General features: G+C 50.8%; 1 protein-coding gene across 1 annotated transcript in view; it reads left to right on the forward strand.

Moving 5' to 3' along the window:
- The window catches only part of nox5 (NADPH oxidase, EF-hand calcium binding domain 5), a gene marked incomplete at both ends in the record, with an annotated part of 135,121 nt that overhangs the window by 64,095 nt on the left and 43,542 nt on the right, over nt 1-27,484 (forward strand). The window contains 3 exons of the mRNA XM_079251762.1: nt 467-639; nt 717-899; nt 977-1,109. Coding sequence (XP_079107888.1) covers nt 467-639; nt 717-899; nt 977-1,109 — 489 coding nt within the window. The remainder of the gene's footprint in view (nt 1-466; nt 640-716; nt 900-976; nt 1,110-27,484) is intronic.

The raw sequence follows: 27,484 nt of genomic DNA on the forward strand, positions 1-27,484 counted from the left end.
GTCAGAACTGGTTCTGCATGTCACTTTCAGGGTCAGAACTGGTTCTGGACGTCGTTTTCAGCGTCAGAACTGGTTCTGGACGTCATTTTCAGGGTCAGAACTGGTTCTGGACGTCATTTTCAGGGTCAGAACTGGTTCTGGACGTCATTTTCATTGTTAGAACTGGTTCTGGACGTCATTTTCATTGTTAGAACTGGTTCTGGATGTCGGGTAGGGTCAGGTCAGTTCGGGTCAGTCTACTCTAGTCCATTTCCAGTCCAATTTAAACAGGTGGACGATCCCCATCAGTCCAGTTTAAACTAACTGAATTTATAAACCAGTTTAAACTAACTGAATTCATAAACCAGTTTAAACTAAGGAAAGGACATCCGGAGAAACCAGCTGATTTCCTGTAGTCCAGTGTTCTCGGTACTGTGACACCTGGAGTTTGGACCAGGTGTTCTGACCACATACTGTCTCATGTCAGTCCAGCTGTCCAGGCGGACCGGGTTCGGTCTGGGGGAGTACCTGCTGACCACGCGGCCCGGCGTGGGCTGGGTCGGGGGGACGGCTTCTCTGACTGGGATCGTCCTGCAGCTGCTGATCTTCCTCATGGTCCTCTGCTCCAGCACCTTTGTACGACGCAGCGGACACTTTGAGGTGCATCTTCATCATCACCATCTTTGTCTTGGGACTCTGGACCAGTGTGGACGGTTCTGTGGTTGTGTGTCCTGCAGGTGTTCTACTGGTCCCACCTGTCCTACGTGCTGGTCTGGGTCCTGCTCATCATCCACTGTGCCAACTTCTGGAAGTGGTTTGTTGTTCCGGGTCTGGTCTTCCTGCTGGAGAAGATGGTGGGAATCGCCTCATCTCGAATGGGAGGTCTTTACATCGTGGAGGTCAACCTGCTGCCCTCCAAGGTGGATCAGCCCGACGCTTCATGGAGGTGATGAGGATGATGAAGAAAAGCTGACCAGGAATGTCTCTCTGGTTTCAGGTGACTCACCTGGTCCTCAGACGTCCTCAGGTCTTCCATTTCAAACCTGGAGACTACATCTATATTAACATTCCCGTCATCGCCAAGTATGAGTGGCACCCATTCACCATCAGCAGTGCTCCTGAGCAGTCAGGTAGGTGGACCAGGACCAGGACCAGGACCAGCAGCTGCTCTGAGGAGCTGGTTTCTGCTGAACTGGGAGGTTTCTAACTTGTGATGTTGAAGACATGGAGGGAGGGATTTCCAGAAACAAGTCCAGACAGACTGAAGACAGACAGCTCCCTCTAGTGTTCAGGATGAGGATGTGCATCTGATTTCAGGTGGATGAGAAGTTCTAGATCAGGGGTGTCCGGCTCCGGTCCTCCAGAGCCACAATCCTGCAGGCTTTCCATGTATCCCTGCTCCAACACACCTGAGTCAAACTGATCAGTCATTGTGCAGAACTTCATGTGCACGTCATGTGCAGGACATTGTGGAGCGACTTTGGGCACCTCTGTTCGAGACGTTCTTGCTACTTTTTTTTTCAGTTAACTTTATTATGTTTCTATTAATCTACCATAAGAGTCACATCAACACATTGATCCTTGATATTTATTTATTTAGAAAAGGACACGTAGCAGATTAATGAACATTGGTTAAAAAAAAAACAAAGCGGTACAAAGTTGCCATCACTGCTACTTTACATCTGAATTTTACATGAAGATAGGAACGTAATGTTCGCAGACTGGCTGCAGACTGGCTGCAGACTGACTTTAGACTGGCTGCAGACTGACTGCAGACTGACTGTAGACTGGCTGCAGACTGACTGTAGACTGGCTGCAGACTGACTTTAGACTGGCTGCAGACTGACTGCAGACTGACTGTAGACTGGCTGCAGACTGACTGCAGACTGACTGTAGACTGGCTGCAGACAGACTGCAGACTGGCTGCAGACAGACTGCAGACTGACTGTAGACTGACTTTAGACTGACTGTAGACTGACTTTAGACTGACTGTAGACTGACTGTAGACTGACTGTAGACTGACTGCAGACTGACTGTAGACTGACTTTAGACTGACTGTAGACTGACTTTAGACTGACTGTAGACTGACTGTAGACTGACTGCAGACTGACTGTAGACTGACTGTAGACTGACTGCAGACTGACTGTAGACTGACTGCAGACTGACTGTAGACTGGCTGCAGACTGACTGTAGACTGACTGTAGACTGACTGCAGACTGACTGTAGACTGACTGTAGACTGGCTGCAGACTGACTGTAGACTGACTGTAGACTGACTGCAGACTGACTGTAGACTGACTGCAGACTGACTGTAGACTGGCTGCAGACAGACTGCAGACTGGCTGCAGACAGACTGCAGACTGACTGTAGACTGACTTTAGACTGACTGCAGACTGACTGTAGACTGGCTGCAGACAGACTGCAGACTGACTGTAGACTGACTTTAGACTGACTGTAGACTGACTGTAGACTGACTGCAGACTGACTGTAGACTGACTGTAGACTGACTGCAGACTGACTGTAGACTGACTGCAGACTGACTGTAGACTGGCTGCAGACTGACTGCAGACTGACTGTAGACTGGCTGTAGACTGACTGCAGACTGACTGTAGACTGGCTGCAGACAGACTGCAGACTGACTGTAGACTGGCTGCAGACTGACTTTAGACTGGCTGCAGACTGACTGCAGACTGACTGTAGACTGGCTGCAGACTGACTTTAGACTGGCTGCAGACTGACTGCAGACTGACTGTAGACTGGCTGCAGACTGACTGCAGACTGACTGTAGACTGGCTGCAGACTGACTGTAGACTGGCTGCAGACTGACTTTAGACTGGCTGCAGACTGACTGCAGACTGACTGTAGACTGGCTGCAGACTGACTGCATACTGACTGTAGACTGGCTGCAGACAGACTGCAGACTGACTGTAGACTGACTTTAGACAGACTGCAGACTGACTGTAGACTGACTTTAGACTGACTGCAGACTGACTGTAGACTGGCTGCAGACAGACTGCAGACTGACTGTAGACTGACTTTAGACTGACTGTAGACTGACTGTAGACTGACTGCAGACTGACTGTAGACTGACTGTAGACTGACTGCAGACTGACTGTAGACTGACTGCAGACTGACTGTAGACTGGCTGCAGACTGACTGCAGACTGACTGTAGACTGGCTGTAGACTGACTGCAGACTGACTGTAGACTGGCTGCAGACAGACTGCAGACTGACTGTAGACTGGCTGCAGACTGACTTTAGACTGGCTGCAGACTGACTGCAGACTGACTGTAGACTGGCTGCAGACTGACTTTAGACTGGCTGCAGACTGACTGCAGACTGACTGTAGACTGGCTGCAGACTGACTGCAGACTGACTGTAGACTGGCTGCAGACTGACTGTAGACTGGCTGCAGACTGACTTTAGACTGGCTGCAGACTGACTGCAGACTGACTGTAGACTGGCTGCAGACTGACTGCATACTGACTGTAGACTGGCTGCAGACAGACTGCAGACTGACTGTAGACTGACTTTAGACTGACTGTAGACTGACTTTAGACTGACTGTAGACTGACTGTAGACTGACTGTAGACTGACTTTAGACTGACTGTAGACTGACTGTAGACTGGCTGCAGACTGACTGCAGACTGACTGTAGACTGACTTTAGACTGGCTGCAGACTGACTGTAGACTGGCTGTAGACTGACTGTAGACTGACTTTAGACTGACTGTAGACTGGCTGCAGACTGACTGCAGACTGACTGTAGACTGGCTGCAGACTGGCTGCAGACTGACTGTAGACTGGCTGAAGACTGACTTTAGACTGACTGTAGACTGACTGCAGACTGACTGTAGACTGGCTGCAGACAGACTGCAGACTGGCTGCAGACAGACTGCAGACTGACTGTAGACTGACTTTAGACTGACTGCAGACTGACTGTAGACTGGCTGCAGACAGACTGCAGACTGACTGTAGACTGACTTTAGACTGACTGTAGACTGACTGTAGACTGACTGCAGACTGACTGTAGACTGACTGTAGACTGACTGCAGACTGACTGTAGACTGACTGCAGACTGACTGTAGACTGGCTGCAGACTGACTGCAGACTGACTGTAGACTGGCTGTAGACTGACTGCAGACTGACTGTAGACTGGCTGCAGACAGACTGCAGACTGACTGTAGACTGGCTGCAGACTGACTTTAGACTGGCTGCAGACTGACTGCAGACTGACTGTAGACTGGCTGCAGACTGACTTTAGACTGGCTGCAGACTGACTGCAGACTGACTGTAGACTGGCTGCAGACTGACTGTAGACTGGCTGCAGACTGACTTTAGACTGGCTGCAGACTGACTGCAGACTGACTGTAGACTGGCTGCAGACTGACTGCAGACTGACTGTAGACTGGCTGCAGACTGACTGCAGACTGACTGTAGACTGGCTGCAGACTGACTGCAGACTGACTGTAGACTGGCTGCAGACAGACTGCAGACTGACTGTAGACTGACTTTAGACTGACTGTAGACTGACTTTAGACTGACTGTAGACTGACTGTAGACTGACTGTAGACTGACTTTAGACTGACTGTAGACTGACTGTAGACTGGCTGCAGACTGACTGCAGACTGACTGTAGACTGACTTTAGACTGGCTGCAGACTGACTGTAGACTGGCTGTAGACTGACTGTAGACTGACTTTAGACTGACTGTAGACTGGCTGCAGACTGACTGCAGACTGACTGTAGACTGGCTGCAGACTGGCTGCAGACTGACTGTAGACTGGCTGTAGACTGACTTTAGACTGACTGTAGACTGACTTTAGACTGACTGTAGACTGACTGTAGACTGACTGCAGACTGGCTGCAGACTGACAATAGACTGACTGTAGACTGGCTGCAGACTGACTGCAGACTGACTGTAGACTGGCTGTAGACTGGCTGCAGACTGACTGTAGACTGGCTGCAGACTGGCTGCAGACTGACTGTAGACTGACTGTAGACTGGCTGCAGACTGACTGTAGACTGGCTGCAGACTGGCTGTAGACTGGCTGCAGACTGACAGTAGACTGACTGCAGACTGACTGTAGACTGACTGTAGACTGACTTTAGACTGACTGCAGACTGACTGTAGACTGGCTGCAGACTGGCTGTAGACTGGCTTTAGACTGACTGTAGACTGACTGTAGACTGGCTGCAGACTGACTGTAGACTGGCTGCAGACTGACTGTAGACTGACTGTAGACTGGCTGTAGACTGGCTGTAGACTGACTGTAGACTGACTGCAGACTGGCTGCAGACTGGCTGCAGACTGGCTGTAGACTGACTGTAGACTGGCTGTAGACTGGCTGCAGACTGGCTGTAGACTGGCTTTAGACTGACTGTAGACTGACTGTAGACTGGCTGCAGACTGACTGTAGACTGGCTGTAGACTGACTGTAGACTGGCTGTAGACTGACTGTAGACTGGCTGTAGACTGACTGTAGACTGACTGTAGACTGGCTGTAGACTGACTGTAGACTGACTGTAGACTGACTGCAGACTGACTGTAGACTGACTGTAGACTGACTGCAGACTGACTGTAGACTGGCTGCAGACTGACTGTAGACTGGCTGTAGACTGACTGTAGACTGACTGTAGACTGACTGTAGACTGGCTGCAGACTGACTGTAGACTGGCTGCAGACTGACTGTAGACTGGCTGTAGACTGACTGTAGACTGACTGTAGACTGGCTGTAGACTGACTGTAGACTGACTGCAGACTGACTGTAGACTGGCTGCAGACTGACTGTAGACTGGCTGCAGACTGACTGTAGACTGGCTGTAGACTGACTGTAGACTGACTGCAGACTGACTGTAGACTGACTGTAGACTGACTGCAGACTGACTGAGGATTGACTGTAGACTGACTGCAGACTGGCTGCAGACTGACTGTAGACTGACTGTAGACTGACTGTAGACTGACTGTAGACTGGCTGCAGACTGGCTGTAGACTGACTGTAGACTGACTGTAGACTGGCTGCAGACTGACTGTAGACTGGCTGTAGACTGACTGTAGACTGACTGTAGACTGACTGTAGACTGGCTGCAGACTGACTGCAGACTGACAGTAGACTGGCTGTAGACTGGCTGTAGACTGGCTGCAGACTGGCTGCAGACTGACTGTAGACTGACTGTAGACTGACTGTAGACTGGCTGCAGACTGGCTGTAGACTGACTGTAGACTGACTGTAGACTGGCTGCAGACTGGCTGTAGACTGACTGTAGACTGACTGTAGACTGGCTGCAGACTGACTGTAGACTGACTGTAGACTGACTGTAGACTGGCTGCAGACTGGCTGCAGACTGGCTGTAGACTGGCTGCAGACTGGCTGCAGACTGGCTGTAGACTGACTGTAGACTGACTGTAGACTGACTGTAGACTGGCTGTAGACTGACTGTAGACTGACTGTAGACTGGCTGCAGACTGACTGCAGACTGACAGTAGACTGACTGTAGACTGACTGTAGACTGGCTGCAGACTGACTGCAGACTGACAGTAGACTGACTGTAGACTGACTTTAGACTGACTGTAGACTGACTTTAGACTGACTGTAGACTGACTTTAGACTGACTGCAGACTGGCTGTAGACTGACTGTAGACTGGCTGTAGACTGGCTGTAGACTAGCTGCAGACTGGCTGCAGACTGGCTGTAGACTGGCTGTAGACTAGCTGCAGACTGGCTGCAGACTGGCTGTAGACTGGCTGCAGACTGACAGTAGACTGACTGCAGACTGACTGTAGACTGACTATAGACTGACTTTAGACTGACTGCAGACTGACTGTAGAGTGGCTGCAGACTGGCTGTAGACTGGCTTTAGACTGACTGTAGACTGACTGTAGACTGGCTGCAGACTGACTGCAGACTGGCTGTAGACTGGCTGTAGACTGGCTGTAGACTGGCTGTAGACTGGCTGTAGACTGACTGCAGACTGGCTGCAGACTGGCTGTAGACTGACTGCAGACTGGCTGCAGACTGGCTGCAGACTGGCTGCAGACTGGCTGTAGACTGGCTGCAGACTGGCTGCAGACTGACTGTAGACTGGCTGTAGACTGGCTGTAGACTGGCTGTAGACTGACTGCAGACTGGCTGCAGACTGGCTGCAGACTGGCTGTAGACTGGCTGTAGACTGGCTGTAGACTGACTGTAGACTGACTGTAGACTGGCTGCAGACTGACTGCAGACTGACTGCAGACTGGCTGTAGACTGACTGTAGACTGGCTGTAGACTGACAGTAGACTGACTGCTGACTGACTGTAGACTGACTGCAGACTGGCTGTAGACTGGCTTTAGACTGACTGTAGACTGACTGTAGACTGGCTGCAGACTGACTGTAGACTGGCTGCAGACTGACTGTAGACTGGCTGTAGACTGACTGTAGACTGGCTGTAGACTGACTGTAGACTGACTGTAGACTGACTGCAGACTGACTGTAGACTGACTGTAGACTGACTGTAGACTGACTGTAGACTGTCTGCAGACTGACTGTAGACTGACTGCAGACTGACTGTAGACTGACTGTAGACTGACTGTAGACTGACTGTAGACTGACTGCAGACTGACTGTAGACTGACTTTAGACTGGCTGCAGACTGACTGTAGACTGACTGTAGACTGTCTGCAGACTGACTGTAGACTGACTTTAGACTGACCGTAGACTGACTTTAGACTGACTGTAGACTGACTTTAGACTGACTGTAGACTGACTTTAGACTGACTGCAGACTGACTGCAGACTGACTGTAGACTGGCTGCAGACTGGCTGCAGACTGACTGTAGACTGACTTTAGACTGACTGTAGACTGACTGTAGACTGACTGTAGACTGACTGCAGACTGGCTGCAGACTGACAGTAGACTGACTGTAGACTGGCTGCAGACTGACTGCAGACTGACTGTAGACTGGCTGTAGACTGGCTGCAGACTGACTGTAGACTGGCTGCAGACTGGCTGCAGACTGACTGTAGACTGACTGTAGACTGGCTGCAGACTGACTGTAGACTGGCTGCAGACTGGCTGTAGACTGGCTGCAGACTGACAGTAGACTGACTGCAGACTGACTGTAGACTGACTGTAGACTGACTGCAGACTGACTGCAGACTGACTGTAGACTGGCTGCAGACTGGCTGTAGACTGGCTTTAGACTGACTGTAGACTGACTGTAGACTGGCTGCAGACTGACTGTAGACTGGCTGCAGACTGACTGTAGACTGGCTGTAGACTGGCTGTAGACTGACTGTAGACTGACTGCAGACTGGCTGCAGACTGGCTGCAGACTGGCTGTAGACTGACTGTAGACTGGCTGTAGACTGGCTGCAGACTGGCTGTAGACTGGCTTTAGACTGGCTGCAGACTGACTGTAGACTGGCTGCAGACTGACTGTAGACTGGCTGCAGACTGACTGTAGACTGGCTGTAGACTGACTGTAGACTGGCTGTAGACTGACTGTAGACTGGCTGTAGACTGGCTGTAGACTGACTGTAGACTGACTGTAGACTGACTGCAGACTGACTGTAGACTGACTGTAGACTGACTGCAGACTGACTGTAGACTGACTGTAGACTGACTGCAGACTGACTGTAGACTGACTGTAGACTGGCTGTAGACTGACTGTAGACTGACTGCAGACTGACTGTAGACTGACTGTAGACTGACTGCAGACTGACTGAGGACTGACTGTAGACTGACTGCAGACTGGCTGTAGACTGACTGTAGACTGACTGTAGACTGGCTGCAGACTGGCTGTAGACTGACTGTAGACTGACTGTAGACTGGCTGCAGACTGGCTGTAGACTGACTGTAGACTGACTGTAGACTGGCTGCAGACTGACTGTAGACTGGCTGTAGACTGGCTGTAGACTGACTGTAGACTGACTGCAGACTGACTGTAGACTGGCTGCAGACTGGCTGCAGACTGACTGTAGACTGACTGTAGACTGACTGTAGACTGGCTGCAGACTGGCTGTAGACTGACTGTAGACTGACTGTAGACTGGCTGCAGACTGACTGTAGACTGGCTGTAGACTGACTGTAGACTGACTGTAGACTGGCTGCAGACTGGCTGTAGACTGGCTGCAGACTGGCTGCAGACTGGCTGTAGACTGACTGTAGACTGACTGCAGACTGACTTTAGACTGGCTGTAGACTGACTGTAGACTGACTGCAGACTGACTGAGGACTGACTGTAGACTGACTGTAGACTGACTTTAGACTGACTGCAGACTGACTGTAGACTGGCTGCAGACTGGCTGTAGACTGGCTTTAGACTGACTGTAGACTGACTGTAGACTGGCTGCAGACTGACTGTAGACTGGCTGCAGACTGACTGTAGACTGACTGTAGACTGGCTGTAGACTGGCTGTAGACTGACTGTAGACTGACTGCAGACTGGCTGCAGACTGGCTGCAGACTGGCTGTAGACTGACTGTAGACTGGCTGTAGACTGGCTGCAGACTGGCTGTAGACTGGCTTTAGACTGACTGTAGACTGACTGTAGACTGGCTGCAGACTGACTGTAGACTGGCTGTAGACTGACTGTAGACTGGCTGTAGACTGACTGTAGACTGGCTGTAGACTGACTGTAGACTGACTGTAGACTGGCTGTAGACTGACTGTAGACTGACTGTAGACTGACTGCAGACTGACTGTAGACTGACTGTAGACTGACTGCAGACTGACTGTAGACTGGCTGCAGACTGACTGTAGACTGGCTGTAGACTGACTGTAGACTGACTGTAGACTGACTGTAGACTGGCTGCAGACTGACTGTAGACTGGCTGCAGACTGACTGTAGACTGGCTGTAGACTGACTGTAGACTGACTGTAGACTGGCTGTAGACTGACTGTAGACTGACTGCAGACTGACTGTAGACTGGCTGCAGACTGACTGTAGACTGGCTGCAGACTGACTGTAGACTGGCTGTAGACTGACTGTAGACTGACTGCAGACTGACTGTAGACTGACTGTAGACTGACTGCAGACTGACTGAGGATTGACTGTAGACTGACTGCAGACTGGCTGCAGACTGACTGTAGACTGACTGTAGACTGACTGTAGACTGACTGTAGACTGGCTGCAGACTGGCTGTAGACTGACTGTAGACTGACTGTAGACTGGCTGCAGACTGACTGTAGACTGGCTGTAGACTGACTGTAGACTGACTGTAGACTGACTGTAGACTGGCTGCAGACTGACTGCAGACTGACAGTAGACTGGCTGTAGACTGGCTGTAGACTGGCTGCAGACTGGCTGCAGACTGACTGTAGACTGACTGTAGACTGACTGTAGACTGGCTGCAGACTGGCTGTAGACTGACTGTAGACTGGCTGCAGACTGGCTGTAGACTGACTGTAGACTGACTGTAGACTGGCTGCAGACTGACTGTAGACTGACTGTAGACTGACTGTAGACTGGCTGCAGACTGGCTGCAGACTGGCTGTAGACTGGCTGCAGACTGGCTGCAGACTGGCTGTAGACTGACTGTAGACTGACTGCAGACTGGCTGTAGACTGGCTGTAGACTGACTGTAGACTGGCTGTAGACTAGCTGCAGACTGGCTGCAGACTGGCTGTAGACTGGCTGCAGACTGACAGTAGACTGACTGCAGACTGACTGTAGACTGACTATAGACTGACTTTAGACTGACTGCAGACTGACTGTAGAGTGGCTGCAGACTGGCTGTAGACTGGCTTTAGACTGACTGTAGACTGACTGTAGACTGGCTGCAGACTGACTGCAGACTGGCTGTAGACTGGCTGTAGACTGGCTGTAGACTGGCTGTAGACTGACTGCAGACTGGCTGCAGACTGGCTGTAGACTGACTGCAGACTGGCTGCAGACTGGCTGCAGACTGGCTGCAGACTGGCTGTAGACTGGCTGCAGACTGGCTGCAGACTGACTGTAGACTGGCTGTAGACTGGCTGTAGACTGGCTGTAGACTGACTGCAGACTGGCTGCAGACTGGCTGCAGACTGGCTGTAGACTGGCTGTAGACTGGCTGTAGACTGACTGTAGACTGACTGTAGACTGGCTGCAGACTGACTGCAGACTGACTGCAGACTGGCTGTAGACTGACTGTAGACTGGCTGTAGACTGACAGTAGACTGACTGCTGACTGACTGTAGACTGACTGCAGACTGGCTGTAGACTGGCTTTAGACTGACTGTAGACTGACTGTAGACTGGCTGCAGACTGACTGTAGACTGGCTGCAGACTGACTGTAGACTGGCTGTAGACTGACTGTAGACTGGCTGTAGACTGACTGTAGACTGACTGTAGACTGACTGCAGACTGACTGTAGACTGACTGTAGACTGACTGTAGACTGACTGTAGACTGTCTGTAGACTGACTGCAGACTGACTGTAGACTGACTGCAGACTGACTGTAGACTGACTGTAGACTGACTGTAGACTGACTGCAGACTGACTGTAGACTGACTTTAGACTGGCTGCAGACTGACTGTAGACTGACTGTAGACTGTCTGCAGACTGACTGTAGACTGACTTTAGACTGACCGTAGACTGACTTTAGACTGACCGTAGACTGACTTTAGACTGACTGTAGACTGACTTTAGACTGACTGCAGACTGACTGCAGACTGACTGTAGACTGGCTGCAGACTGGCTGCAGACTGACTGTAGACTGACTTTAGACTGACTGTAGACTGACTGTAGACTGACTGTAGACTGACTGCAGACTGGCTGCAGACTGACAGTAGACTGACTGTAGACTGGCTGCAGACTGACTGCAGACTGACTGTAGACTGGCTGTAGACTGGCTGCAGACTGACTGTAGACTGGCTGCAGACTGGCTGCAGACTGACTGTAGACTGACTGTAGACTGGCTGCAGACTGACTGTAGACTGGCTGCAGACTGGCTGTAGACTGGCTGCAGACTGACAGTAGACTGACTGCAGACTGACTGTAGACTGAGTGTAGACTGACTGCAGACTGACTGCAGACTGACTGTAGACTGGCTGCAGACTGGCTGTAGACTGGCTTTAGACTGACTGTAGACTGACTGTAGACTGGCTGCAGACTGACTGTAGACTGGCTGCAGACTGACTGTAGACTGGCTGTAGACTGGCTGTAGACTGACTGTAGACTGACTGCAGACTGGCTGCAGACTGGCTGCAGACTGGCTGTAGACTGACTGTAGACTGGCTGTAGACTGGCTGCAGACTGGCTGTAGACTGGCTTTAGACTGGCTGCAGACTGACTGTAGACTGGCTGCAGACTGACTGTAGACTGGCTGCAGACTGACTGTAGACTGGCTGTAGACTGACTGTAGACTGGCTGTAGACTGACTGTAGACTGGCTGTAGACTGGCTGTAGACTGACTGTAGACTGACTGTAGACTGACTGCAGACTGACTGTAGACTGACTGTAGACTGACTGCAGACTGACTGTAGACTGACTGTAGACTGACTGCAGACTGACTGTAGACTGGCTGCAGACTGACTGCAGACTGACTGTAGACTGACTGTAGACTGGCTGTAGACTGACTGTAGACTGACTGCAGACTGACTGTAGACTGACTGTAGACTGACTGCAGACTGACTGAGGACTGACTGTAGACTGACTGCAGACTGGCTGTAGACTGACTGTAGACTGACTGTAGACTGGCTGCAGACTGGCTGTAGACTGACTGTAGACTGACTGTAGACTGGCTGCAGACTGACTGTAGACTGGCTGTAGACTGACTGTAGACTGACTGTAGACTGGCTGCAGACTGACTGTAGACTGGCTGTAGACTGGCTGTAGACTGACTGTAGACTGACTGCAGACTGACTGTAGACTGGCTGCAGACTGGCTGCAGACTGACTGTAGACTGACTGTAGACTGACTGTAGACTGGCTGCAGACTGGCTGTAGACTGACTGTAGACTGACTGTAGACTGGCTGCAGACTGACTGTAGACTGGCTGTAGACTGACTGTAGACTGACTGTAGACTGGCTGCAGACTGGCTGTAGACTGGCTGCAGACTGGCTGCAGACTGGCTGTAGACTGACTGTAGACTGACTGCAGACTGACTTTAGACTGGCTGTAGACTGACTGTAGACTGACTGCAGACTGACTGAGGACTGACTGTAGACTGACTGTAGACTGACTTTAGACTGACTGCAGACTGACTGTAGACTGGCTGCAGACTGGCTGTAGACTGGCTTTAGACTGACTGTAGACTGACTGTAGACTGGCTGCAGACTGACTGTAGACTGGCTGCAGACTGACTGTAGACTGACTGTAGACTGGCTGTAGACTGGCTGTAGACTGACTGTAGACTGACTGCAGACTGGCTGCAGACTGGCTGCAGACTGGCTGTAGACTGACTGTAGACTGGCTGTAGACTGGCTTTAGACTGGCTGTAGACTGGCTTTAGACTGACTGTAGACTGACTGTAGACTGGCTGCAGACTGACTGTAGACTGGCTGTAGACTGACTGTAGACTGGCTGTAGACTGACTGTAGACTGGCTGTAGACTGACTGTAGACTGACTGTAGACTGACTGTAGACTGACTGTAGACTGACTGTAGACTGACTGCAGACTGACTGTAGACTGACTGTAGACTGACTGCAGACTGACTGTAGACTGGCTGCAGACTGACTGTAGACTGGCTGTAGACTGACTGTAGACTGACTGTAGACTGACTGTAGACTGGCTGCAGACTGACTGTAGACTGGCTGCAGACTGACTGTAGACTGGCTGTAGACTGACTGTAGACTGACTGTAGACTGGCTGTAGACTGACTGTAGACTGACTGCAGACTGACTGTAGACTGGCTGCAGACTGACTGTAGACTGGCTGCAGACTGACTGTAGACTGGCTGTAGACTGACTGTAGACTGACTGCAGACTGACTGTAGACTGACTGTAGACTGACTGCAGACTGACTGAGGATTGACTGTAGACTGACTGCAGACTGGCTGCAGACTGACTGTAGACTGACTGTAGACTGACTGTAGACTGGCTGCAGACTGGCTGTAGACTGACTGTAGACTGACTGTAGACTGGCTGCAGACTGACTGTAGACTGGCTGTAGACTGACTGTAGACTGACTGTAGACTGACTGTAGACTGGCTGCAGACTGACTGCAGACTGACAGTAGACTGGCTGTAGACTGGCTGCAGACTGGCTGCAGACTGGCTGCAGACTGACTGTAGACTGACTGTAGACTGACTGTAGACTGGCTGCAGACTGGCTGTAGACTGACTGTAGACTGACTGTAGACTGGCTGCAGACTGGCTGTAGACTGACTGTAGACTGACTGTAGACTGGCTGCAGACTGACTGTAGACTGACTGTAGACTGACTGTAGACTGGCTGCAGACTGGCTGCAGACTGGCTGTAGACTGGCTGTGAACTGGCTGCAGACTGGCTGTAGACTGACTGTAGACTGACTGCAGACTGACTGTAGACTGGCTGTAGACTGACTGTAGACTGACTGTAGACTGGCTGCAGACTGACTGCAGACTGACAGTAGACTGACTGTAGACTGACTGTAGACTGGCTGCAGACTGACTGCAGACTGACAGTAGACTGACTGTAGACTGACTTTAGACTGACTGTAGACTGACTTTAGACTGACTGTAGACTGACTTTAGACTGACTGCAGACTGGCTGTAGACTGACTGTAGACTGGCTGTAGACTGGCTGTAGACTAGCTGCAGACTGGCTGCAGACTGGCTGTAGACTGGCTGTAGACTAGCTGCAGACTGGCTGCAGACTGGCTGTAGACTGGCTGCAGACTGACAGTAGACTGACTGCAGACTGACTGTAGACTGACTATAGACTGACTTTAGACTGACTGCAGACTGACTGTAGAGTGGCTGCAGACTGGCTGTAGACTGGCTTTAGACTGACTGTAGACTGACTGTAGACTGGCTGCAGACTGACTGCAGACTGGCTGTAGACTGGCTGTAGACTGGCTGTAGACTGGCTGTAGACTGGCTGTAGACTGACTGCAGACTGGCTGCAGACTGGCTGTAGACTGACTGCAGACTGGCTGCAGACTGGCTGCAGACTGGCTGCAGACTGGCTGTAGACTGGCTGCAGACTGGCTGCAGACTGACTGTAGACTGGCTGTAGACTGGCTGTAGACTGGCTGTAGACTGACTGCAGACTGGCTGCAGACTGGCTGCAGACTGGCTGTAGACTGGCTGTAGACTGGCTGTAGACTGACTGTAGACTGACTGTAGACTGGCTGCAGACTGACTGCAGACTGACTGCAGACTGGCTGTAGACTGACTGTAGACTGGCTGTAGACTGACAGTAGACTGACTGCTGACTGACTGTAGACTGACTGCAGACTGGCTGTAGACTGGCTTTAGACTGACTGTAGACTGACTGTAGACTGGCTGCAGACTGACTGTAGACTGGCTGCAGACTGACTGTAGACTGGCTGTAGACTGACTGTAGACTGGCTGTAGACTGACTGTAGACTGACTGTAGACTGACTGCAGACTGACTGTAGACTGACTGTAGACTGACTGTAGACTGACTGTAGACTGTCTGTAGACTGACTGCAGACTGACTGTAGACTGACTGCAGACTGACTGTAGACTGACTGTAGACTGACTGTAGACTGACTGTAGACTGACTGCAGACTGACTGTAGACTGACTTTAGACTGGCTGCAGACTGACTGTAGACTGACTGTAGACTGTCTGCAGACTGACTGTAGACTGACTTTAGACTGACCGTAGACTGACTTTAGACTGACTTTAGACTGACTGCAGACTGACTGCAGACTGACTGTAGACTGGCTGCAGACTGGCTGCAGACTGACTGTAGACTGACTTTAGACTGACTGTAGACTGACTGTAGACTGACTGTAGACTGACTGCAGACTGGCTGCAGACTGACAGTAGACTGACTGTAGACTGGCTGCAGACTGACTGCAGACTGACTGTAGACTGGCTGTAGACTGGCTGCAGACTGACTGTAGACTGGCTGCAGACTGGCTGCAGACTGACTGTAGACTGACTGTAGACTGGCTGCAGACTGACTGTAGACTGGCTGCAGACTGGCTGTAGACTGGCTGCAGACTGACAGTAGACTGACTGCAGACTGACTGTAGACTGACTGTAGACTGACTGCAGACTGACTGCAGACTGACTGTAGACTGGCTGCAGACTGGCTGTAGACTGGCTTTAGACTGACTGTAGACTGACTGTAGACTGGCTGCAGACTGACTGTAGACTGGCTGCAGACTGACTGTAGACTGGCTGTAGACTGGCTGTAGACTGGCTGTAGACTGACTGTAGACTGACTGCAGACTGGCTGCAGACTGGCTGCAGACTGGCTGTAGACTGACTGTAGACTGGCTGTAGACTGGCTGCAGACTGGCTGTAGACTGGCTTTAGACTGGCTGCAGACTGACTGTAGACTGGCTGCAGACTGACTGTAGACTGGCTGCAGACTGACTGTAGACTGGCTGTAGACTGACTGTAGACTGGCTGTAGACTGACTGTAGACTGGCTGTAGACTGGCTGTAGACTGACTGTAGACTGACTGTAGACTGACTGTAGACTGACTGCAGACTGACTGTAGACTGACTGTAGACTGACTGCAGACTGACTGTAGACTGGCTGCAGACTGACTGCAGACTGACTGTAGACTGACTGTAGACTGACTGCAGACTGACTGTAGACTGACTGTAGACTGACTGCAGACTGACTGTAGACTGACTGCAGACTGACTGTAGACTGGCTGCAGACTGACTGCAGACTGACTGTAGACTGACTGTAGACTGGCTGTAGACTGACTGTAGACTGACTGTAGACTGACTGCAGACTGACTGTAGACTGACTGTAGACTGACTGCAGACTGACTGTAGACTGGCTGCAGACTGACTGTAGACTGACTGCAGACTGACTGTAGACTGACTGTAGACTGACTGCAGACTGACTGAGGACTGACTGTAGACTGACTGCAGACTGGCTGTAGACTGACTGTAGACTGACTGTAGACTGGCTGCAGACTGGCTGTAGACTGACTGTAGACTGACTGTAGACTGGCTGCAGACTGACTGTAGACTGGCTGTAGACTGACTGTAGACTGACTGTAGACTGGCTGCAGACTGACTGTAGACTGGCTGTAGACTGGCTGTAGACTGACTGTAGACTGACTGCAGACTGACTGTAGACTGGCTGCAGACTGGCTGCAGACTGACTGTAGACTGGCTGTAGACTGACTGTAGACTGGCTGCAGACTGGCTGTAGACTGACTGTAGACTGACTGTAGACTGGCTGCAGACTGACTGTAGACTGGCTGTAGACTGACTGTAGACTGACTGTAGACTGGCTGCAGACTGGCTGTAGACTGGCTGCAGACTGGCTGTAGACTGACTGTAGACTGACTGCAGACTGACTTTAGACTGGCTGTAGACTGACTGTAGACTGACTGCAGACTGACTGAGGACTGACTGTAGACTGACTGCAGACTGGCTGTAGACTAACTGTAGACTGACTGTAGACTGGCTGCAGACTGGCTGTAGACTGACTGTAGACTGACTGTAGACTGGCTGCAGACTGACTGTAGACTGGCTGTAGACTGACTGTAGACTGACTGTAGACTGACTGTAGACTGGCTGCAGACTGACTGTAGACTGGCTGTAGACTGGCTGTAGACTGACTTTAGACTGACTGCAGACTGACTGTAGACTGGCTGCAGACTGGCTGCAGACTGACTGTAGACTGACTGTAGACTGACTGTAGACTGGCTGTAGACTGGCTGTAGACTGACTGTAGACCGACTGTAGACTGGCTGCAGACTGACTGTAGACTGGCTGTAGACTGACTGTAGACTGGCTGCAGACTGGCTGTAGACTGGCTGCAGACTGGCTGCAGACTGGCTGTAGACTGACTGTAGACTGACTTTAGACTGACTGTAGACTGACTTTAGACTGACTGCAGACTGACTTTAGACTGACTGCAGACTGACTGTAGACTGGCTGTAGACTGGCTGTAGACTGGCTGTAGACTGGCTGTAGACTAGCTGCAGACTGGCTGCAGACTGGCTGTAGACTGACTGTAGACTGACTGTAGACTGGCTGCAGACTGACTGTAGACTGACTGTAGACTGACTGTAGACTGGCTGCAGACTGGCTGCAGACTGGCTGTAGACTGGCTGCAGACTGGCTGCAGACTGGCTGTAGACTGGCTGTAGACTGGCTGTAGACTGACTGTAGACTGACTTTAGACTGACTGCAGACTGACTGTAGACTGACTGTAGACTGGCTGCAGACTGACTGTAGACTGGCTGTAGACTGGCTGTAGACTGGCTGTAGACTGACTGCAGACTGGCTGCAGACTGGCTGCAGACTGGCTGTAGACTGGCTGTAGACTGGCTGTAGACTGACTGTAGACTGACTGTAGACTGGCTGCAGACTGACTGCAGACTGGCTGTAGACTGACTGTAGACTGGCTGTAGACTGACAGTAGACTGACTGCTGACTGACTGTAGACTGGCTGCAGACTGGCTGTAGACTGGCTTTAGACTGACTGTAGACTGACTGTAGACTGGCTGCAGACTGACTGTAGACTGGCTGCAGACTGACTGTAGACTGGCTGTAGACTGACTGTAGACTGGCTGTAGACTGACTGCAGACTGACTGTAGACTGACTGCAGACTGACTGTAGACTGACTGTAGACTGACTGTAGACTGTCTGTAGACTGACTGTAGACTGACTGTAGACTGACAGTAGACTGACTGCAGACTGACTGTAGACTGACTTTAGACTGGCTGCAGACTGACTGTAGACTGACTGTAGACTGTCTGCAGACTGACTGTAGACTGACTTTAGACTGACCGTAGACTGACTTTAGACTGACTGTAGACTGACTTTAGACTGACTGTAGACTGACTTTAGACTGACTGCAGACTGACTGCAGACTGACTGTAGACTGGCTGCAGACTGACTTTAGACTGACTGTAGACTGACTTTAGACTGACTGTAGACTGACTGTAGACTATATGCAGACTGACTGCAGACTGACAGTAGACTGACTGTAGACTGACTGTAGACTGACTGTAGACTGACTTTAGACTGACTGTAGACTGACTGTAGACTGGCTGCAGACTCACTGCAGACTGGCTGCAGACTGGCTGCAGACTGGCTGTAGACTGACTTTAGACTGACTTTAGACTGGCTGTAGACTGACTGTAGACTGACTGTAGACTGGCTGCAGACTGACTGTAGACTGACTTTAGACTGACTGTAGACTGACTGTAGACTGACTTTAGACTGACTGTAGACTGACTGTAGACTGGCTGCAGACTGACTGCAGACTGACAGTAGACTGACTGCAGACTGACTTTAGACTGACTGTAGACTGACTTTAGACTGACTGTAGACTGACTGTAGACTGGCTGCAGACTGACTGCAGACTGACAGTAGACTGACTGCAGACTGACTTTAGACTGACTGTAGACTGACTTTAGACTGACTGTAGACTGACTGTAGACTGACTGTAGACTGACTTTAGACTGACTGTAGACTGACTGTAGACTGGCTGCAGACTGACTGCAGACTGGCTGTAGACTGGCTGCAGACTGACTGCAGACTGACTGTAGACTGGCTGCAGACTGGCTGCAGACTGACTGTAGACTGACTTTAGACTGACTGTAGACTGGCTGCAGACTGACTGCAGACTGACTGTAGACTGGCTGCAGACTGGCTGCAGACTGACTGTAGACTGGCTGTAGACTGACTTTAGACTGACTTTAGACTGACTTTAGACTGACTGTAGACTGACTTTAGACTGACTGTAGACAGACTGCAGACTGGCTGCAGACAGATTGCAGACTGACTGCAGACTGTCTGTAGACTGGCTGCAGACTGACTGTAGACTGGCTGCAGACTGGCTGCAGACTGGCTGCAGACGGACTGTAGACTGACTGTAGACTGGCTGCAGACTGACTGTAGACTGGCTGTAGACTGACTGTAGACTGGCTGCAGACTGGCTGCAGACTTACTGTAGACTGGCTGTATACTGACTGTAGACTGGCTGTAGACTGACTGTAGACTGGCTGCAGACTGACTGTAGACTGACTTTAGACTGACTGTAGACTGACTGTAGACTGACTTTAGACTGACTGTAGACTGACTGTAGACTGGCTGTAGACTGACTTTTAGACTGACTGTAGACTGACTTTTAGACTGACTGTAGACTGACTTTAGACTGACTTTAGACTGACTGTAGACTGACTTTTAGACTGACTGTAGACTGACTTTAGACTGACTTTAGACTGACTGTAGACTGACTGTAGACTGACTGCAGACTGACTGCAGACTGACTGCAGACTGACTTTAGACTGACTGTAGACTGACTTTTAGACTGACTGTAGACTGACTTTAGACTGACTTTAGACTGACTGTAGACTGGCTGCAGACTGACTGCAGACTGACTGTAGACTGACTGCAGACTGACTGTAGACTGACTGTAGACTGACTTTAGACTGACTGCAGACTGACTGTAGACTGGCTGTAGACTGACTGTAGACTGGCTGTAGACTGGCTGCAGACTGACTGTAGACTGACTGTAGACTGGCTGAAGACTGACTGCAGACTGGCTGCAGACTGGCTGCAGACTGACTGTAGACTGGCTGCAGACTGACTGTAGACTGACTGTAGACTGACTGTAGACTGACTGTAGACTGGCTGCAGACTGACAGTAGACTGACTGCAGACTGACTGTAGACTGACTTTAGACTGACTGTAGACTGACTGTAGACTGGCTGCAGACTGGCTGTAGACTGGTTATAGACTGGCTGTAGACTGGCTGTAGACTGACTGTAGACTGACTGCAGACTGGCTGCAGACTGGCTGCAGACTGGCTGTAGACTGACTGTAGACTGGCTGTAGACTGGCTGCAGACTGGCTGTAGACTGGCTTTAGACTGACTGTAGACTGACTGTAGACTGGCTGCAGACTGACTGTAGACTGGCTGTAGACTGACTTTAGACTGACTGTAGACTGACTGTAGACTGACTGTAGACTGGCTGCAGACTGACAGTAGACTGACTGCAGACTGGCTGCAGACTGACTGTAGACTGGCTGCAGACTGACTGTAGACTGGCTGTAGACTGACTGTAGACTGGCTGCAGACTGGCTGTAGACTGGCTGCAGACTGGCTGCAGACTTACTGTAGACTGGCTGTATACTGACTGTAGACTGGCTGTAGACTGACTTTAGACTGACTTTAGACTGGCTGCAGACTGACTGTAGACTGACTGTAGACTGGCTGTACACTGGCTGCAGACTGGCTGCAGACTTACTGCAGACTGGCTGTATACTGACTGTAGACTGGCTGTAGACTGACTTTAGACTGACTTTAGACTGGCTGCAGACTGACTGTAGACTGACTGTAGACTGGCTGCAGACTGGCTGCAGACTGACTGTAGACTGGCTGTAGACTGGCTGCAGACTGACTGTAAACTGACTTTAGACTGACTGTAGACTGGCTGCAGACTGACTGCAGACTGACAGTAGACTGGCTGCAGACTGACTGTAGACTGGCTGTAGACTGGCTGCAGACTGGCTGTAGACTGACTGTAGACTGGCTGCAGACTGACTGTAGACTGGTTGCAGACTGGCTGTAGACTGGCTGTAGACTGGCTGCAGACTGGCTGTAGACTGACTGTAGACTGGCTGCAGACTGGCTGCAGACTGACTGTAGACTGACTGCAGACTGACTGCAGACTGACTGTAGACTGACTGTAGACTGGCTGCAGACTGGCTGTAGACTGACTGTAGACTGGCTGCAGACTGGCTGCAGACTGACTGTAGACTGACTGCAGACTGACTTTAGACTGACTGTAGACTGACTGTAGACTGACTGCAGACTGACTGCAGACTGACTGCAGACTGACTTTAGACTGACTGTAGACTGACTTTTAGACTGACTGTAGACTGACTTTAGACTGACCGTAGACTGACTTTAGACTGACTGTAGACTGACTTTAGACTGACTGTAGACTGACTTTAGACTGACTGCAGACTGACTGCAGACTGACTGTAGACTGGCTGCAGACTGACTTTAGACTGACTGTAGACTGACTTTAGACTGACTGTAGACTGACTGTAGACTATATGCAGACTGACTGCAGACTGACAGTAGACTGACTGTAGACTGACTGTAGACTGACTGTAGACTGACTTTAGACTGACTGTAGACTGACTGTAGACTGGCTGCAGACTCACTGCAGACTGGCTGCAGACTGGCTGCAGACTGGCTGTAGACTGACTTTAGACTGACTTTAGACTGGCTGTAGACTGACTGTAGACTGACTGTAGACTGGCTGCAGACTGACTGTAGACTGACTTTAGACTGACTGTAGACTGACTGTAGACTGACTTTAGACTGACTGTAGACTGACTGTAGACTGGCTGCAGACTGACTGCAGACTGACAGTAGACTGACTGCAGACTGACTTTAGACTGACTGTAGACTGACTTTAGACTGACTGTAGACTGACTGTAGACTGGCTGCAGACTGACTGCAGACTGACAGTAGACTGACTGCAGACTGACTTTAGACTGACTGTAGACTGACTTTAGACTGACTGTAGACTGACTGTAGACTGACTGTAGACTGACTTTAGACTGACTGTAGACTGACTGTAGACTGACTGTAGACTGGCTGCAGACTGACTGCAGACTGGCTGTAGACTGGCTGCAGACTGACTGCAGACTGACTGTAGACTGGCTGCAGACTGGCTGCAGACTGACTGTAGACTGACTTTAGACTGACTGTAGACTGGCTGCAGACTGACTGCAGACTGACTGTAGACTGGCTGCAGACTGGCTGCAGACTGACTGTAGACTGGCTGTAGACTGACTTTAGACTGACTTTAGACTGACTTTAGACTGACTGTAGACTGACTTTAGACTGACTGTAGACAGACTGCAGACTGGCTGCAGACAGATTGCAGACTGACTGCAGACTGTCTGTAGACTGGCTGCAGACTGACTGTAGACTGGCTGCAGACTGGCTGCAGACTGGCTGCAGACGGACTGTAGACTGACTGTAGACTGGCTGCAGACTGACTGTAGACTGGCTGTAGACTGACTGTAGACTGGCTGCAGACTGGCTGCAGACTTACTGTAGACTGGCTGTATACTGACTGTAGACTGGCTGTAGACTGACTGTAGACTGGCTGCAGACTGACTGTAGACTGACTTTAGACTGACTGTAGACTGACTGTAGACTGACTTTAGACTGACTGTAGACTGACTGTAGACTGGCTGTAGACTGACTTTTAGACTGACTGTAGACTGACTTTTAGACTGACTGTAGACTGACTTTAGACTGACTTTAGACTGACTGTAGACTGACTTTTAGACTGACTGTAGACTGACTTTAGACTGACTTTAGACTGACTGTAGACTGACTGTAGACTGACTGCAGACTGACTGCAGACTGACTGCAGACTGACTTTAGACTGACTGTAGACTGACTTTTAGACTGACTGTAGACTGACTTTAGACTGACTTTAGACTGACTGTAGACTGGCTGCAGACTGACTGCAGACTGACTGTAGACTGACTGCAGACTGACTGTAGACTGACTGTAGACTGACTTTAGACTGACTGCAGACTGACTGTAGACTGGCTGTAGACTGACTGTAGACTGGCTGTAGACTGGCTGCAGACTGACTGTAGACTGACTGTAGACTGGCTGAAGACTGACTGCAGACTGGCTGCAGACTGGCTGCAGACTGACTGTAGACTGGCTGCAGACTGACTGTAGACTGACTGTAGACTGACTGTAGACTGACTGTAGACTGGCTGCAGACTGACAGTAGACTGACTGCAGACTGACTGTAGACTGACTTTAGACTGACTGTAGACTGACTGTAGACTGGCTGCAGACTGGCTGTAGACTGGCTGTAGACTGGCTGTAGACTGGCTGTAGACTGACTGTAGACTGACTGCAGACTGGCTGCAGACTGGCTGCAGACTGGCTGTAGACTGACTGTAGACTGGCTGTAGACTGGCTGCAGACTGGCTGTAGACTGGCTTTAGACTGACTGTAGACTGACTGTAGACTGGCTGCAGACTGACTGTAGACTGGCTGTAGACTGACTTTAGACTGACTGTAGACTGACTGTAGACTGGCTGCAGACTGACAGTAGACTGACTGCAGACTGGCTGCAGACTGACTGTAGACTGGCTGCAGACTGACTGTAGACTGGCTGTAGACTGACTGTAGACTGGCTGCAGACTGGCTGTAGACTGGCTGCAGACTGGCTGCAGACTTACTGTAGACTGGCTGTATACTGACTGTAGACTGGCTGTAGACTGACTTTAGACTGACTTTAGACTGGCTGCAGACTGACTGTAGACTGACTGTAGACTGGCTGTACACTGGCTGCAGACTGGCTGCAGACTTACTGCAGACTGGCTGTATACTGACTGTAGACTGGCTGTAGACTGACTTTAGACTGACTTTAGACTGGCTGCAGACTGACTGTAGACTGACTGTAGACTGGCTGCAGACTGGCTGCAGACTGACTGTAGACTGGCTGTAGACTGGCTGCAGACTGACTGTAAACTGACTTTAGACTGACTGTAGACTGGCTGCAGACTGACTGCAGACTGACAGTAGACTGGCTGCAGACTGACTGTAGACTGGCTGTAGACTGGCTGCAGACTGGCTGTAGACTGACTGTAGACTGGCTGCAGACTGACTGTAGACTGGTTGCAGACTGGCTGTAGACTGGCTGTAGACTGGCTGCAGACTGGCTGTAGACTGACTGTAGACTGGCTGCAGACTGGCTGCAGACTGACTGTAGACTGACTGCAGACTGACTGCAGACTGACTGTAGACTGACTGTAGACTGGCTGCAGACTGGCTGTAGACTGACTGTAGACTGGCTGCAGACTGGCTGCAGACTGACTGTAGACTGACTGCAGACTGACTTTAGACTGACTGTAGACTGACTGTAGACTGACTGCAGACTGACTGCAGACTGACTGCAGACTGACTTTAGACTGACTGTAGACTGACTTTTAGACTGACTGTAGACTGACTTTAGACTGACTTTAGACTGACTGTAGACTGGCTGCAGACTGACTGCAGACTGACTGTAGACTGACTGCAGACTGACTGTAGACTGACTGTAGACTGACTTTAGACTGACTGCAGACTGACTGTAGACTGGCTGTAGACTGACTGTAGACTGGCTGTAGACTGGCTGCAGACTGACTGTAGACTGACTGTAGACTGGCTGAAGACTGACTGCAGACTGGCTGCAGACTGGCTGCAGACTGACTGTAGACTGGCTGCAGACTGACTGTAGACTGACTGTAGACTGACTGTAGACTGACTGTAGACTGGCTGCAGACTGACAGTAGACTGACTGCAGACTGACTGTAGACTGACTTTAGACTGACTGCAGACTGACTGTAGACTGGCTGCAGACTGGCTGCAGACTGGCTGCAGACTGGCTGTAGACTGACTGTAGACTGGCTGTAGACTGGCTGCAGACTGGCTGTAGACTGGCTTTAGACTGACTGTAGACTGACTGTAGACTGGCTGCAGACTGACTGTAGACTGGCTGTAGACTGGCTGTAGACTGACTTTAGACTGACTGTAGACTGACTGTAGACTGACTGTAGACTGGCTGCAGACTGACAGTAGACTGACTGCAGACTGGCTGCAGACTGACTGTAGACTGGCTGCAGACTGACTGTAGACTGGCTGTAGACTGACTGTAGACTGGCTGCAGACTGGCTGTAGACTGGCTGCAGACTGGCTGCAGACTTACTGTAGACTGGCTGTATACTGACTGTAGACTGGCTGTAGACTGACTTTAGACTGACTTTAGACTGGCTGCAGACTGACTGTAGACTGACTGTAGACTGGCTGTAGACTGGCTGCAGACTGGCTGCAGACTTACTGCAGACTGGCTGTATACTGACTGTAGACTGGCTGTAGACTGACTTTAGACTGACTTTAGACTGGCTGCAGACTGACTGTAGACTGACTGTAGACTGGCTGCAGACTGGCTGCAGACTGACTGTAGACTGGCTGTAGACTGGCTGCAGACTGACTGTAAACTGACTTTAGACTGACTGTAGACTGGCTGCAGACTGACTGCAGACTGACAGTAGACTGGCTGCAGACTGACTGTAGACTGGCTGTAGACTGGCTGCAGACTGGCTGCAGACTGGCTGTAGACTGACTGTAGACTGGCTGCAGACTGACTGTAGACTGGTTGCAGACTGGCTGTAGACTGGCTGCAGACTGACAGCAGACTGACTGCAGACTGACTGTAGACTGACTGTAGACTGGCTGCAGACTGGCTGTAGACTGACTGTAGACTGGCTGCAGACTGGCTGTAGACTGGCTGCAGACTGACTGTAGACTGACTGTAGACTGACTGTAGACTGGCTGTAGACTGGCTGTAGACTGGCTGCAGACTGGCTGTAGACTGGCTGCAGACTGACTGCAGACTGACAGTAGACTGACTGTAGACTGACTTTAGACTGACTGTAGACTGACTGTAGACTGGCTGCAGACTGGCTGCAGACTGGCTGCAGACTGACTGTAGACTGACTGCAGACTGACTGTAGACTGGCTGTAGACTGGCTGTAGACTGGCTGCAGACTGGCTGTAGACTGGCTGCAGACTGACTGCAGACTGACAGTAGACTGACTGTAGACTGACTTTAGACTGACTGTAGACTGACTGTAGACTGACTGTAGACTGACTGTAGACTGGCTGCAGACTGACTGCAGACTGACAGTAGACTGGCTGCAGACTGACAGTAGACTGACTGCAGACTGACTGCAGACTGGCTGCAGACTGGCTGCAGACTGACTGCAGACTGGCTGTAGACTGGCTGCAGACTGACTGCAGACTGACTGTAGACTGTCTGCAGACTGACTGTAGACTGACTGCAGACTGACTGTAGACTGACTTTAGACTGGCTGCAGACTGACTGTAGACTGACTGTAGACTGTCTGCAGACTGACTGTAGACTGACTTTAGACTGGCTGCAGACTGACTGTAGACTGACTGTAGACTGACTGCAGACTGACTGTAGACTGGCTGCAGACTGACTGCAGACTGACTGTAGACTGACTGCAGACTGACTGTAGACTGACTTTAGACTGGCTGCAGACTGACTGTAGACTGACTGTAGACTGTCTGCAGACTGACTGCAGACTGACTGTAGACTGACTGTAGACTGTCTGCAGACTGACTGTAGACTGACTTTAGACTGACTGTAGACTGACTTTAGACTGACTGTAGACTGACTTTAGACTGACTGCAGACTGACAGTAGACTGACTGCAGACTGACTGTAGACTGGCTGCAGACTGGCTGCAGACTGACTGTAGACTGACTTTAGACTGACTGTAGACTGGCTGCAGACTGACTGTAGACTGGCTGTAGACTGACTGTAGACTGGCTGTAGACTGACTGTAGACTGACTGTAGACTGACTGCAGACTGACTGTAGAC

Source organism: Telmatherina bonti (genome assembly GCF_933228915.1).
Source record: "Telmatherina bonti genome assembly, chromosome: 2".
NCBI classification, from domain to species: domain Eukaryota; kingdom Metazoa; phylum Chordata; class Actinopteri; order Atheriniformes; family Telmatherinidae; genus Telmatherina; species Telmatherina bonti.